Genomic DNA, 16,803 nt, shown 5'->3' with positions numbered 1-16,803 from the left:
TCATTCTTCACAATCTGGCCTATGTGGTTGAAAGCCAAACCAATTCATTAAAGACATGAGGAAAAAACAAAGAGAGGGTAGAGCTTTGAAGAAAAGAGTTCTCCAGTCTCCAAGATTTTCTGACTTGACTCCAAGCACACACTCAAATACAAGCAAAAAATGTGTCCCAAATTGGAGTTTTCTATTGAAACCCAGTGGTAACCTGCAGCTGCTGGAACTTACTGACATTTAAGCAGCAAACTAAAGAGAATCAAAGCAAAACAAAAATCTTTCCACAATTTCTTTTAATTCTTGTCCTCACAAAAAAAGTTTGGAAGCAGAGTTAGGGGATTCAAATAAATAATAAGGGCCTTGGGTTTGTTTCCCTCTTAAGTGAGCCAGTTTGCTCATCAGGTCCAGATATTTGGAAATTTTGATTTATTGGGAGCTTTATTCTTCCCATGGCTTACTATAGTTTCTCAAAGATATGTAAACTTTGTTATCGATTTATTTTTTTACAGCCTACACAAATGTATTATACAAGTTACAAGTAAAATCAATAAAATGTTTATATAAGCCCTTGGCATGTAACTTTCTAAGCATAGATACACAGCAGGAGATTTAAGAGTTAGTATATAACAAGAAGAACCAATGTTTATTGAGCATTTGCTAAAAGTTAGATACTATATGAAATGTTTCACATGCATTATTTCATCAATTCTCAAAACAACCGTATTTGGTACACTCTGTTATGATCCCTAATTTACAAATGAAGAAAAGACTTAGTCAAATTATGCAATAGAATCAGAATTCAAATTTCAAACTGTCTCCCTTTTAAAAGAAGCTTGAAAGAAATTCTGTGTATAAAGAGGTGGTCGCTCATACTGTGCAGAAATGACTGAGAAGTGCACATTGGTGTGTGTCTGTGTCCAGAGGCTGAGAGAGAGAAGAGGCCTCTCTCATAGAATACTGTGTTCCAGAATGTCCTTCAAATCACACACCACCTCCCAGTTACCATTGTGACCCTGTGACCTCTTACCTTCCATTGCTTCTAGGCTTCTCTATTTCACCATGGGGGCCTTCCTAGAAGACCGATCTGCCCTCTCCGTGGTGAGAATACTCTCCCCAATCTCTCTTCAAAACTTACTGTTTTAGATGGCTGTTTATTTATCTACATTCTTTTACAATTTAATTATCTATAGGAAAAATTTCATTTTTTATGGACTATGCCTGGATCAGAATGCTTTCTGTAAAGATAGAAATAGCTTTACCTTTTTATGGCACCCCCATTCAAAAAAGGAAAAAACAAAAACAAAACAAAACAGGATCTACCCTAAGGATCATAAGAGCCTGGAAGAAGCTAGAAGACATTTAGTTTTCCAAGATGAGACACATTCCAACCATCCAAAGGAAAGCAAACCACCTGTCACAAAGTGAGAGGGATAAAACCTGGTGGAAAAGAAAGGCAAGTGAGAAAGAAGCCTGAGGCAGTCTCTTATCTGCTTGATACTTCAGAGGTTGCACAGGAAACTGTTTTTTCAAAGTTTGTGGTTGTCATTTTGAAATGCATTGGGTTGTAAGTTAAGTTTCTTTAGTACGTATTGGCTTCTGTGTCTCAGACTCCTGAAGCCACATGGCAAATAAAATCTGCTGGAGCCAAGACAAAGTGATTTACTTATTCCAGAAATATTTCTTGAGCTCCTTTGAGCAAGGGTCTATTCTAGGACATGAAGGAAAACCAAACAAGACACCCACAAATCCAGCACAGCAAGGAAACAGAGGAGAGGCCTAGGGAGCCATGGAAACCAGAAGAAAGTCAAGTTCAAATGGGTGGCTAAAAGGCATCGCCACTTGTCCCATGTGGTTCTGAAGGGAACTTATGCTGTTTACAAACTGTGGGATGTGGTAGGTTGTTCTATCAAGCACCTTATCCAAGCTGAGCTGCAGTCATTTACTGAAAAGAGAAGGAATTTGGTACAAGTGGTCTGCCACCTGACATGGGGTAATATGTGGACTTTGCACGAACACGTCACCAGTTTCTCCTCAGCTGTTCCTTCTAGCAGGACCAAGTGTGAGAATACCAAAAGAAAAAATAGGAGTCTCATTTTACTTATCTATGCATGAAGGATTCAAATAGTACATGTTTTCAAAGAGACATAAAGGAGACAGAATTTTGGAAAGAAAAAATATCTGTCCTCTTTTCACCCCCTCCTGTGCCCTCACTCTGGTTCAAGCCACCTCACCTCTCCCTGCGGCTGCTGCAGGAGCCTCGCCTTGGGGCCCCCTGCTTCTGCCCTTATCTCTATGATCTATTTTCAACAGAGCAACAAAGTGATTATTTTTTTTAATGTATTCATTTCCTGCTTTAGCAAATCACCACAAACTTAGTTGCTTCAAACAACATAAATGTATTATCTTCTTATTCTGGAAGTCAGAAGTCCAAAAATGAATTTTATGGGGCTAAAATCAAGGTGTTTCAGCAGGACTGTGTTCCTTCTGGAGGCTCTAGGGGAGACTCTCCTTTTCCACCTTCTAGAGGCTGCCCACATTCCTTGGCTCATGGCTACGTCACTCTGACCCTGCTTCCATCGTCATGTCGCCATCTCTGACTCTGATTCTCCTGCCTTTCTCTTATAAGGGCCCTTATGGTTACACTGGGCCCACCTGAATAATCCAGGATAATCTCCCCATCTCAGGATCCTTCACTGAATTCTATGCGCCAAGTTCCTTTTCCCCTGTAAGGTAACATATTCACCGGTTCCAAGGCACAGGACACGGAGCTTTCGGGGGAGGAAGCATCACTCTGGCTACCACAAGAATCGTCTCTTCCCTCTGCTCAAAACAGCCAATGACACTTATCTCAAGACAGAAGCAAGTTTTTGCAGGGGCCTTCCGGGCCCTGCTTGATCTTCACACCTTCACCCTGTAGCCTCTCTGAGGCTACAGCCTCAGCAGACTTATGAAGAAGCCAGCAAAGCTTAAGCTTCAGCTCACTTCGCTGCACTTCCCATTCCAAGGCTCTGAGAATAGCCTAGAAATGTGTTTGCATTGCTTGTTTTTCATTTGCAAAAGTAAAATATTTTAGCCACAATGGCTAAGCTCATTGTCTCTTCCACTCTAATTTCCCCCATCACCCTTTGTCTCATATCAGATGGTGCTGGGGTCCAGACAACAAGCCTCCTCTCTCACACTAAAAGAAAAAGAAAAAAGAAAAATTCCCACGGCCTTTCCCCTCTGGACACCAACAGTTATTAAGATGTGGAAGAGACCTCATTAGCCAATACTAACCCCAAAGTTAGGAGAGGGATTTTGTGAAGTCAGCACTGTCCTAAGTACGTCACTGATGGGTCAGTAATAATTGGCACTTCATTGAATTGGTCCCATGTTTTTGAAAAAACTAGATCCAATTTTACACACAAATTACTATAGTAGACAAAAAGCAAGTTCAACCAAAAACTAAATCCTTCACAAGTGTAACTGCAAAACTACTTGAGAAACAGCTTTTGGGTTTGTTTTTCTTCCATAAGGGATAAATCCAAGGAGAAATAATACTCTTTAAACACATCTATTAATACACATGTATGGACTTTTATAGACATTGATGTGGTACCTATAAGGCTAGGATCCATGTCTTATTCACCTTTTTTGTAACCAATGCTCTACTGCAGGACCAACCCAGTTCCCATTACCTAGTGTATGCTCAAAAAAATGCCCAAGAAACAGGTTTATAAACTTCAATCAAGGAACTGCCTCATTTGTAGGCACAGAAGATGCAGTGCCTAGTGTCCACAAAACTTTCAGGGGCACACAAAAATATGAAAAATAAATTTTCATATATTTTAAGATCAGAAGACACGATAAATATAATAATAATGAATATATAATAATAAGTTTGATCTGGATTATATTTGTCTGTATACCCACAATTGTAAAATACAATTTTTAATATTTTTTGGAGGAAGGGCCCACAAAAGACCTGTGACCCTAGCCTGATTTTTCCCACCCCACACCCCAAACACATACTAAAGGCTAAGAGTGTAAGATTTATAGAAATATGGAGATAATAACTAATAAAGTGTATCTGGGAGAAAATAATTTTTTCCCCACAACACTGTGACCGGCTTATTATACTTTTGTATACATCATCAATGGCCTAAGCTTCCTGATGATGTTATGAAATTTTGTGTAAATGTGACTATGTCTTAATTAAATGATGAAGATATTATATATCTCACTGAGGTAAAATACCACTTCTGCATGATTTTTTTCCCTGACAACCTCAGGCTGATGAGAAGGTCTCTAGTCTGTGCTCCTCTGGCAAATACACCATTTGTAGTAATGTTTACTAAAAGTAAGCTCTTTTTAAGTTATCATTGCTACTGTAAACTTAACAACAGTGTAAAGATACATGCACTTCATTCAATCAAAAAAGCTTCTTAAAATCAAGAAAGGCAGGCACTACCTCACGTATCATAGGAGCTCAAAAATATTTGTTGACTGACTGTGTAAGTAAATGAATGTTTTAGATTATAAAAGCTCCTCAGTCTATTACCAGATCTACAGAAACTGATATAACCTAAAGATGCATCATTCACAATCATGACGATGCAAATGATAAACACAGATGTCAGTCCCTCAAGTCATGTGGCCATTGTAACAAGTCCAAGAGGAAGAGGCTGGCCTCAGCTTTCTCTGCAAATCAGTGCCAGGTCAGACTCAGCTATGTCACCAAAACATACCAAACCCTACAACAACAAATCTTGTTGGAAACTTGCCCCTGTTAAAGCTGGTTAACCTAATATTTACACTATTAAGATTATTCTAATGATATAAACAAATCACTTCATTTGAAAAAGAAAAAATGATGACAGTGATTCTAAACTCTTAGATTGGCGTTGGGAATATGAAAATATTGCCCCAGAGGGTATAACTAATTACCTCTGGGTAGGAACTAAATTGAGACAGATTTCAGCTCGTTATGAGGCTCAAAAAGGGAATGAACTGCGCCTGTCAGAGACATTATTAGATGGAGGAACAGTGCATTAGATAAACTCTAATCCAGCCTTTAGTCCCTACAAAGTCTATGGTCAAATATAAAGACAATAGCAGTAATTAATCAAATACATCTGCATTAAAGAAAAATTACACTATGGTCTGTCACTGACTAACTAGAGGCAAAAAAAGAACATCAGTACAATCTGACTGGGATGCTGTATTAAGGAAAGTGGAATATTATCAAAGTTGTTCAGCGAGAACAATTACCCAACAACAAAAAAAAGTGTTTCCTGCCATCATGGACCAAAATCATTTCTAACTGCCTGACGGTAGTTTTAAATATTGGTGTATTCATACAACGTAAGATTGCTTTGAAAGAAAAAAATAAAGAACAAACTATTGATATTTGCAACTATATGGATGTAGGTCAAAAAGCTTTATGCTGAGTAAAAGAAGCAAGACACAAGAATACATGCTGTATTATTTCATTTATGTTAGTTTCAAAAACAGGCAAAACTAATCTGATAGAAATTAGAAGATGGTTGTGTGGAGTGCAGCGAGAATGAATGAAAAAGGGTGTAAGAGAACTTTCTGGGGCGAGAGAAATGCTCTGTATCTTGTCTTCAGTACTCTTTCACAAAATAAAATTTAATTTAACTTAAAAATCACATTTATTTTGTATGATCTGAAGAACTCAATACTTACCAAGTGGTTTCTTTTTACTGCAGAACATTATTGCACTGATTATTTTTCACCAGGCCTCAAGAGTGGGCCTACATAAGAAAACAGGACAGATAGACAACATTAGAATTTGAAAAATGCTCATTAACCATAAATGTCTATCCTTTAACTTTCTTCCTAGTCAAATCTAGGTGACTAGGAAGCCTTTGGCACAAGAAGGAATAACAGATTTCAAGTGTCAGACTTAAATCTAACTAGTTAAGAATAATCCTATAAGGCTGTATAGACAAACTTAAGATAAGCACAAGTGTGCTATACAATTGGGCATTAATTGAGCCAGATTTTCTAATATATCCGAGACCCTATGAATCAGAATATTTCAGGGGTGATGCTCCAGCATCTGTCTTTTTATTTTTCAGTTAAAGTTGACCTATGATATTATATTAGTTTCAGCTGTACAACATATGATTAGACATTTATATAAGCATCTGACTTTTATTCAAGTGCTATAGGTGATTCCTTCCCACAGCCAGAGCTAGAAGCCGCTGCTAAACCATGGGAGTTACATGTGAGAAGAAATTGTTGGCCCGGCTCTAGAGAAACAAAATGCAATTCAAAAATTGTCCTCAATTTATTCTCATGTAATTCCCTCTTCCAGGGGATTACAAAAAAACACACACATACACACACAAAAAACACTTCACAGAATACTGTCATTATTATCTTTCACTTTGTCCCCATATGTGGTCTAATTTCTTTCATATGGTAAACTGTATGAAAGATATTGAATGAATGAATGTATGAATGAATGAATGAATGAATGAATGAATGAATGAATGAATGAACGAATAGGCAAACAAATGATTTAGAACTTCACAGACCATGGAAATGAACTCAGGCACCTTAGCAAATACGTGACAATGTAGGCAGAGGTAGTGGGTGTGTGCTCTTTTGGTTAGAAAGGGAAATGACTTGTTTGCTGCCTGCTCAAAAAAGCAGCATGGCAGGATGCAGTATATGTACTTCAAGAAGCCTGTCAGTCATATGGAGACCAAAAAAGAGGAAGAGCAAAGCTTACAGCTTACTAGTCACAAGAAAAGAGGAGGCAGGAAAGTTTATCAACACCCATTGCTGCACTATAAATCTTTCTGAGCCTAAAAAGCCTGAAACCATCGACATTTCCGCCTGCCATGACCCCCAGATCCATGGCTTCCCATCCGCCACCTCTGGGAAAAATAACGGCCTGCTGTGGGCATAGCCAACCCTGGGCTATGCCTGACAGAAAGGGCCATTGACACTTTGCGGAATCCACTGCTTTTCTAGGGACCAGTTACTAAAACTGATAAATCTGAGCAAGAAGATGGGGATACTGCTGCCAGGTGCTGCCAGAAGCAGGGACAGAGCCTCAAATGTTTAACAAATATATAACTCTTTTGTTCCTTCTCCCACATCTTCTACCAAGTGCCACCAAGGCTGCCCAAGACAGTCCCTCCTTCCCCACCTCACTGCTCCCCCCACCCCAGCCTCTAGGATGTGCCTGCTGACCGGTGACTGCTTTTCCCTTGCATTTCTCCTAACAAGTTTCCTTGCTCCATCCTTGGCCACCTGTAGACCAGGTCCAGAGTGAAGCCAGAGGCATCCTTATAAAAGGTAAATGGTATCAGGTCCTGCCTTTGCTTACAACCCTCCAATCACCTCCCATTGGCCTTAGGAAAAAAAGGTCAAATGCTAAAATGATTTTTAGACCCTCTGCAACCTGGTCCCTGCTCATCTTTCTCGCCTGACTGCGGGTCGCTCTCCTCACCGCCCTCACCCCTCCTTGCACCCTCTCATGTCTATACTTCTTTCTGTTTGAGGAACTTAACACATGTTTTTCCTTCTGCCTGTTATCATCAAACTCCATCTCTAACATTTTCACCTGACTACCTGTCACTCATGTTCCAATGTCAACTTAAGCACCATTTCCTCTGAAAGGCCATCCTAGTCCCCCAAATCAGAGACAGGAGCACCTCCTACGTGTTCCCACAGAATCCAGAGCTTCCCATTTCAGAGCCCCTATAACTCTAAAACATATTTCCCTATTATATGGGTTGTTTCCCCATTAGTCCACAAATTCTAGTAGGGTAGAGACCTCATCTGTCTCACCCACACTTGAATCTCCACTATCTGGCATATAGCAATGCTTTTAACCTGGCCTGTAGCAATGCTCAATAAATATTGGATCATTGAAAAAATTACTGGTGTCCTCAGTTTCTAAAAGGAATAGAACAAGGGCTTCCCGATACTAAAAGGCATTTCCCTTTTAGCAACTATCCTTTCCCAGACCCCAGCCCCAAGTGCCAAAATGTCTCAGATCTTCCCAAGGTAGGGGCCATCATGGCTTTCTGGGATGCTCCCCACTCTGGCTGGTCCCCATCTTCCTGTGCGCCCCCATATCCAGCCTAGGAAGATTCTTAAAGAATGAGCAATATTTGGTTAACGGTAAAAAGAGTATTGCAGGTAAATTTAAGAGTACAAGAACAAAGGGGGAAATAAGGAAATCTTGGAGGAGGAAGGCAAGGGAAGGGACTCTGGCTATAAAAGAAGATTCACAAGAAGGATATTTTTAAGGTGAAGACTTCCTGCGAGAAATAATATGGACAAAAAGGGAGTTTTGTCCACAAAGGGCTACCTCTGTTCAAAAAAAAAAAAAAATAGTCACAGCAACAGATAAAAATGGCATCAGGGAGAGGGATAAATGGATTCTATGACAATGACATTTGGATCTGGTGGCCCCATCTGGCCAAAAGATTAAGGCTCATCAGCAAGTTCTAAGCCAATTTGTTGGGGCTTGAAAACTCTCTCTGGGGACTAAGTGAACATGTTCTGTTTTCAGGGACTCAGAGTCCCTGGAGCAGGTGAAAGAAAGCGATTCTTTAAGCAAGATGGCAAAGGGGAATCTACACCCTGACAGGTGGCAATGAAAATGCAGGCAGAAAAAAGAAATTCAATCTCTCCAGAAGATAATAAGAGTACTGGCCACGGGCCAACTTATTTTTTTCTCCTTATTGGTTTGCTAGATTGCTCTGAGGGAGAGTACTAACAGACAACCAATACAAAAGATGAACCTAAAAACATTTGTGCAAAATACAGGTAACTAAGGAGAACTATCCATGTAACCCTTTCCCTCCCTTATTTTAGATCCTCCTATAAGAACTTCTCATTTTAAAAGCCCCTAGATAATCAAACATAAGCCATATGATATTCTTCCTAAAATTACTTCTAAGTCATACAGCTACTTCATTGCTTTTACTTTCTCTAATATTTTCCAATGTATCTTTTAAAGCTTTCATTTTAAAGACATTGAATAAACCCATTTTTAAAATTTTAGCCATTTTTGCTTTTGTACAAAATGTTCTCTACTTCATAATTAATCCAGAATAATAAGTGTTGTATGAATTAAACAATATTTCTATAATATTTATGAAAGGTCTCTTATTAATGATTTATTTGAGTTGTTTTTACTCTCTGAGACACAAAGTTATAACAAAAATTAAGAATTGACATTCAGATCTATGCTTCCTCCAATCCAATCTTTCCCTGTAACAGTGGCAATTCAGGCATATGCAAGAGAGAGCCGTAATTAATATAGCAGATTCTAGTTTCATTTAAAGAAAGTAAAATATACGCCTTTCATTCTTGCACATTTATCAACTCACCAAAAATACACCAGCTGACACTTGCTTCACCTCTAAAGGATGTTGGAGTAAAGAAAAACTCATCTTTTGTTGAACTTTTGGATCAGTGAAGGTCTAAGGAAATAGAGTAAACAAAATCAGGTGAGAGAAAAGATTCGCTAAAGTGAAATCTAGCTCTAGAAATAGGAATTTAGGATTTTGAGATCCAACCATTTGCAAGTATTAGAGCAAACAATATTAACATGAATACATTCCTTCTTTTCTGAAATCACTCCAAAGCAGAGGAAATTTTTAAAAAAGGAAAGCTGCTGGCCAGGTCTTACCTTACCCTTGACTTCATCTTATGTTTGGGATTAAAATGGTAGTTTCCTTGCGTAAAAGTCCTTGGAGGGGTTTATAAGAAATAGGGGTACGGGAAAAGTAAGAAGAGAAAGGAGTAGCTCAAAAATATTAACTATGAGCTTTACATATATTAATTCATCTAAAAATGTAATGGGTCCTTTTTAAAAAAAGATTGAAAGTTATGCTTACATGAAAAATTTGTATTTTTTTTTACATTTCAAGTTCAGGTTTTGACTCTTGGTCAGAGAAAATAATTCTTCTAATGGAAAAAAAAAAATGGCTCCAGTTTGTTCATGGAAAATAAGGAGTTGATTTCAGACACCTGGAGATTGACAGTAATAACAAGACAGCCAAGTTGAAGCCGCAGAAAGGGCACCCTCTCCATACTGTGATGCAAGCACAGAGGCCCCTACTTATGGTGGAAATGGGTATCCCCAGGCAACTCAATGCTGTAAGCAAACAATTAAAATGGCGATGCCCTTCAATGATTTGAGGCCGTTCAACAATCAAGTTATTATAGCTTAGTTCCCCCTATTCCAATTCCATGATCACCAAGCAACCTGCTGATAATAACTTGCTTTCCCACAGAAGTCTGCCTACAGGGAAAGAATGCACCGGTCATGCATGCTGAAGTGAACAACATGCTGATGCTCCTTACAGTTACATGACACAGTTTAAATTACTACATTGTTATTTTTATTGTATGTCATCAGTCTCCTGAGCTAATATTAGTCTGCCTCAAAAAGACAGATCTGGCTTTGGTATGTTATTAAAGTACAGTCCAAAATCTATAGAACAAACAACTCTGGCTATAGTAAAGTCACTAAGAGGCCTCCAAGGGGACAGCCTACTGACCTGCTCAAGGGGCAGCAGGACAATGGGGACTGGAAGCTTGTCCTTTGGAGAACAGCCTGATCTTGGATTCCTGCTTTTCCCACTAACTCATCACAGAATCAGGGCAAATAAGCTCTGTAAACCTCAGAACCTACCCTGAGGGGCTGCTGGGGACAGGGCACACAATGGAAGTGTATTATATTAGTTATCTTTAAGGCAGCCCCCTGAAACCTCTTTGTCAAAGTATCTACATAAACGTTAAGATGAGGACTATGACTGTAACCCCCTCAAGACATTCTGCAGTAAAATAAAGGAAATCCGGGTAAATAAGTAATGAGACTTCAAGGAGAAGATGTGTTTACAGCAGGAAGACAGAGCCACGGGGATAAGCTGAAGGAGCAGAACCAGTGGAAAAAGAAAGATTGAAACCGTGATGTAAAGTGACAGGGAGGCAAAGGAACTAGAGAAGGGGAAGAAAGGGAAAAGGAAGGGACCAGGGCAACTGGTCCAGGGGAGGAGATTGGGGCAGTCAGAGCCAAGACAGAGAGTAGCATGGGGCAGGCTCCTGCCAGCTCTCTCTGTACAAGTAAGCAAGTGAGCGCCTCCCTGCCTGGCTTCATCGTAGGGTCGGGAGAAGAACTGAAGTGTCCCCCCTGGGAGGAAAACTGTACTTCATTTGAGTCGTGGGTTCTCTCCAGGTCTCAGGACTCAGGGCCAAGACGGACCAAGGTGGAAAGGACCCATCCAGCTTCAACGAGCTCAACCCCAGACCTCACCTCAGAAGAGAACCCTCTGACCTCCTCTCGTTCTATTCTCCAGTCCCTGTTACGTTCTGCTTGCCTTTCTCTTCCCCAGACTCTGTGTTCTCTTCCCCTCTGGAGACATTGTATGACACAGGAGAGACTTTTATGATAACAGGATTCTAATCCCAGCCCAGTTACTTTCTATCTAGTGTTCTTTCAGCCAAGTCACTTTCCATTCCTAAGACTCGATCTCTGGATCTGTAAAATAGAGATAATAACACCTTCCTCCTAGAGGTGTTGTGCGTTTAAATACACATGTATATGCAGTTCACTCCCTAAAAGTGTTCCCTCCCCTTCTTTCCTCCTCTGCAGTCTGTCTTTCCTACTCCCTACATTTTCCCCTCTCCCAGTCTCCCGGTTTCCTTTCCCCATGCCCCTAATTTCCCTTCATCACTACAGCACTTGCTTTCCAACCCAACATACCTCTCTGAGGACCAAAAGTAGAAAAGAGGGGGCTTCCTGGGAGGCCAGCACCAGCGTGAGCTTAGGTGACCCTTGAAAAGCCCATCTGTTTGAGCAATCGTGGGATCTGAGGATGAGAAGCTGCCCCCGCAGGATTAGGGAACCAGCTTCTTCTCTCCTCAGGAAGCCCTCCATCTCCTCTCATCCCGCCCCTGCCCTCTCCTCCTGCTGGTCACAGGTGCCCAGAGGCTGAAAAGCAAAGCCTCATTGAGCCCTCCCACCCCTAAACACTGTGACTTTGCAGCCATATCTACTGGCACATACCTGCCAGCCCAAGAATATTCCCCAGGTTCTCCAGGGCCAGGCCTCCGAGGGAGGAGGGTGCTGAAGCAACTCTACGACCCCAGGGGAGGGAGATTGGTGGGGCCGGGGAATCTCAGACTTGGAAGGTGAGTCCAGAGAGATAAGGAATCAGCCCAGGCCTGTCCTGCAACTGAGCAGCTTTGAGTGTGATGCAAAGGTGGAAAGTGTAGATAATGTTTTAATCATATGTGGTGTCCATGACAGCTGCCAAGAGCCATAGTGCTCACAGATTTTAGACATTGGGCAAAAATAGAAATAAAAAATTTAAGCCAGTCTGTGTGTGTATATATATGTTTATAAAAGTGAAGGTTAGTACAGCCAAATTTATAAATGGCTTGGCAATTATATCTCACTACCATGCCTCAACAATAAATTATTCTATTTCTCATATAATATATATCAGATTGATTTTGTTGTGAGTTGTCATGTCAACACTGAAGTCTGTTTATATTCTGTTAGGCATGCAGCTGTTACCCAGCCACAAAATTCTAAAACAGTGGGAACTCTGCTTCCCTTCCTCCCCTTGTTTATCCCCTGCTCATTTTCCAACTTAGTCTCCTAATTTCCTTTTCTCTTTCCTCTCTCCTCCTGTCCTAGCCTGCTCTCCCTGCCTCCCTTGTATATTTTCACCCTCTACCTCATGCTGCCTTTCTCTCCCAGACATGCCTCCCCTGACTTGGTCATCTTCCTTCCTCTTCTCACTTCCCCATTCATTCACAGACGCTAGAGCCAGAGGGCTAGGCTTGGTCTTGCTGGTCCTACAACCTCTACCAAGTTCCCCTGCCTCCTAAACCTTCAACCATAAACATGGACAACTAGGACAATTCAGAGGATCAGCCGGCAGCCTAAATCAGGTCACGCTTGTAAAGAAATTAGCACAGCACCTCCTGCTACAAAGTTAATGCTCAAAAAAGAAAGCTCTTGTTATTAAGTGCATTTTTAACTCTCTACAAGTAGAAAACCCCTTATCAAATTTGAGAGCCATCTCTACAGATGTTTCATCATCAAACACTTATCAGGTGCCTGTTCTATGGGAAACCTGGGCTGGGTAGAGGGAGGTAAGGAGGATTAGGCCTCATCTCTGTCCTTCAAAAGCCCATAGTCTAGGGAAGACCAGACAGACAAATACATGGGAGAATCACTAGAATGGCAAGCACAGGGCTACGATAAAAGGAGGAACTGAGAACTGTGGAGTCAGAGGGAAGGGAGTCACCAGCTTGCTTGGCAGAGTCAGCTAACACTTCACGGATGGTGATTCCAAGTTGAAAAGAAAAAAAAAGAATCCTTTTGAAAGAAAAAGAAGAGTTTGCTCAATAAAATGTAGTAAAGACAGGTAAAAGGAGCAACGTGCAAAAGATCAAGTGTTGTAAAAGAGAAGAGGTTTGGGGAGCCGTGAAAATCATGGCAACCAGATTGCAAGGAGCGTGGAGAAATGTGGTGTGATATGGGGCTGGCAGAAAAGATGAGAGATGGGTTCTGAAGGAAGCTATCATCTTCATCATTGTCATCGTCACTATCATCCCGTGGGTTCTTGACCTCATGCTAAGCACTTGACATGGGTCATCCCAATTTCATCCTCACCCAAACTCCATGGGCAGGGACTACCATCATCCCCACTTGATAAATGAGGTGACCCAAAGCATCACTATGATCAAGAGCCTATCGTTGATCCTGCAGGTAACAGGAAGGCAGAAGAGGTCTCTCATAGAATATACGATTAAAATGCAGCCCCTTGCCCAGTGTTTTTGCTCCCTTGTGTCTCCCTATGCAAGTGCATGCTGTCAGAGGTTCTAGGAAGGTTACTCTCATAGCGTGGATTGGCATGGAAAGAGATGAGGGAGCAAGGACGACAGGCAAGTAGAGCTGGATTCTAGCAATGTTTCTGCAATTGAATTGACAAGAGTTTATAAATGGCCCTGCCCATATGTTAAGGTACAGAAAAAGAAGAAATCTGGGGTGACTTTCAGGTTTTCCACTTGGGGCAATGAGGAGACAGAGGTGCCATTATCTAAGATGATAAATACAGCCATGAAGGAGAACTTTCTGGAGGGGAAGCTGTAAGAGCAGGTGCAGGAACTAGGGTGGGAAAATAAGTTCATTTTCAAAACACTAGGCTTGAAATACCTCTTGATCATTAAAAATATTCTCTGCACTAAAAAGAAAACACAGATTTGCAGACTTGGAATCACCATATAAGGATGTGTTGAAGTCATGGGGCATGAATGACCTCACCCAGGAAGAACAAGAATAAAGAGAAGTGAGGAGAGGACAGAAAGGGAGGATGAGTCAATAAAAGGACAAGGACAGAGTCCTAGAAGACACTCAACCTCAAAAGAAGGGTCAGAAGGATGCACTGCAATGGAATGCTGCGGCTTTCCTGAAGGCGGGGCCACCCTCCCGCGCCAGCCCGAGCCTGGCAACAGGCAGGTGCTCAGCGCCCTGAGCTGAGTAAAGAAAAGGAGAGAAGAAAGAAAGGGAGCCTCCAATTAAGCAGGGAATGAGTTTCTAAAAATACACTCATCAATAATATTTAATATTTACACTCAGAAATGTATTTGTTAATACTTTAAAATTGTGTAATATTGCTAGGAAGTTAAGTTAGACTTTAGGCATGTGCTATACCAATGTGTAACAATTGGAGATTACTGTTTTCTATGATTTTTCTTGAGAAATCCTGAAGAAAAAATAAAATGAACATCTAATTCTTGTACATGCCATGCAAGTATCTAGAATGCATACATTAATAAAGAGAAAACAATAAAAATAAATTTTAAAAAATAAGTTTTATTTCAAGGAGAGGTACAGTTTTCCAGTTTCCTTTGAAATGATACATTAAGTCTAAATGAAAATTCTTCATTTACCACATAAAAACAAAATCAAATCCTCCTGTGCAAAAAGAATAAATAAATCTGCCAGAGGTGCAAGAAATTACTTGGCCCCTTCTTTTTACTGATGCATGCATGATAAAACAATACAAAAGCACAAGATAAATACATATAAATTAAAAATTCTCTGAATTTATATTTTGCAGAAAAGCTACTAAATGGAGCAACACCTGAACAAAGGTGGCAGTCCGCGGGCACAGGTGTCGGGCTCACACACGCAATAGATACTCTATTTCCTCGCCTTTTTTCTAATACGTCAGCTCCCAATTAATGTTTCTTGTCTGTTTTACTTTTCTTCAAAACAGCTAATTGTTAACCGGGGACCTGAGATTCCCTCATGTATATCAACAAAACGGCCAGAAGAATCTATTTTTTCTGGTCATACCAACCTCAGAACTGAAAACTTATCCCTTCAAGCCTCACAGGGAGAGCTTGGTGGCAAACTGTTTATGTCCAAAGCATGAATTGACCACAGAATAAAAAAACACCTTGAAGAGGTGCGCTAGATACAAACCCCTAAAAAAAAACCTAAAGCCAACTTCTACCAAAGGAAGCGACAAATACCCACAAATCAAGAAAAAGCAGACAATAATAGTACACCCAATATCATTTAATAGGTGCTGATAACAGGACAAAAAAAAAAAATTTGACTTCAAAGGAAAAAAAAAAGAAAATGTCCTGTTTCCCAAACCCAACTAACTTTCTCCCAAAATTATTTTTTAATAAGATAATAACAAAAATTATTTGCTACGCCTCGACCACACGGAAGATAAAACAGCAACTGGAAAAGAGAAAAAGAAAGCCCCGAAGAGCACAAAGCTAACACTCCTGTTAGTCTCACCAACCCTTGAAAGCTCCCCACCGACTCACCTCAGCCTGGACCTAACTCTCTCCCGCAAAGGGGAGGTTTCCCAGCTGTGCAAGAAGATCAAACAGGTACTCATTCCATGACCATATCAGTGAGAAAAACAAGGCTATTCCAAAAGCTCTAGTAATTACATAGAAAACAAGCTGGGTCGCCAGGGCACATTCTTGAAAACCTAAGATCACCTCCGGGAAAAACACTCTTGACCACTTACCACTACCGGAAGCTGCTAAGTGGCAGATCAGAATCAGCACCTCATCAGAGAAAAAAGGAACACGTTGTAGGAAAGCAGTTTCACTACCAGGGAAGAATTGGTGGAGAAAACGCTCCTTGGAAAAGTACCAAAAGCCCAGAAGAGTCTTTGCTTCGGTAGTTGCCTGCTGCTGCCGCCAGGGCAGAACTGGTTAATCTTGGAGAAACAAAAGGAAGCTCCCTAGAGGCTGGTTTCAGCAGGGTGGCTTCCTCTGTGGGAACCAAGAGTTCAGAAGGATGGACGAGGACAACGAAAAGAGTGACCAGCTACCACTTCTGCTTACCAAACTTTTATCAGCCCTTGGCTGAGGGAGATAAGCAAGCATCTTTGGAGCTCCCACCTGTTTTTCCCAGACATGAAGGAATCGGCAATAGTTTCTTTGTGTGTTTTTCTAATGATTCCAAGGCAAGTTCAACTCTCTTATGGATGAAAGCTAAGCTCACTCTAGCAACATTTAATAATCAGAGCAAAGACACCACTTGTTTCCCAACATCCTTAACTTCAGCTCAGAGGAAGCAAGCAATTAACCCTGAGGATACCAAAGAACAAATGCACGTAGGAAGTGGATTTAACTTTTTAGTTCAGAATTGCTTTGACAGTTCTGGTTTTTAAGATGGGATTAAATGAACACAAAATACATTGCTTCGTGACTATTCTTAAATGAAAGGATTATGGCTCCTTGTAAACTTGTCTAAAGCCATTTATGGATTTTCCAGAAGTTGCA

At 40.7% G+C, this 16,803-nt stretch overlaps 1 protein-coding gene across 1 annotated transcript in view; it reads right to left on the bottom strand.

Annotated features, from left to right (window-relative positions):
- The window catches only part of ATP8B4 (ATPase phospholipid transporting 8B4 (putative)), a 194,955-nt gene extending 178,883 nt beyond the window's left edge, over positions 1-16,072 (bottom strand). The window contains exons 1-2 of the mRNA XM_054565443.1: positions 16,041-16,072; positions 5,680-5,747 (exon numbers count right to left, since the gene is read on the bottom strand). Coding sequence (XP_054421418.1) covers positions 5,680-5,707 — 28 coding nt within the window. The 5' untranslated portion in view covers positions 5,708-5,747; positions 16,041-16,072. The remainder of the gene's footprint in view (positions 1-5,679; positions 5,748-16,040) is intronic.
- Positions 16,073-16,803: the final 731 nt, after the last annotated feature.

This window comes from Pteronotus mesoamericanus, unplaced genomic scaffold, assembly GCF_021234165.1.
Source record: "Pteronotus mesoamericanus isolate MK-2021 breed Mesoamerican mustached bat unplaced genomic scaffold, CSHL_Meso_final contig_164, whole genome shotgun sequence".
NCBI lineage: Eukaryota > Metazoa > Chordata > Mammalia > Chiroptera > Mormoopidae > Pteronotus > Pteronotus mesoamericanus.
The sequence above is the reverse complement of the archived record's forward strand: the minus strand, read 5'-3'. Positions and strand labels throughout refer to the sequence as shown.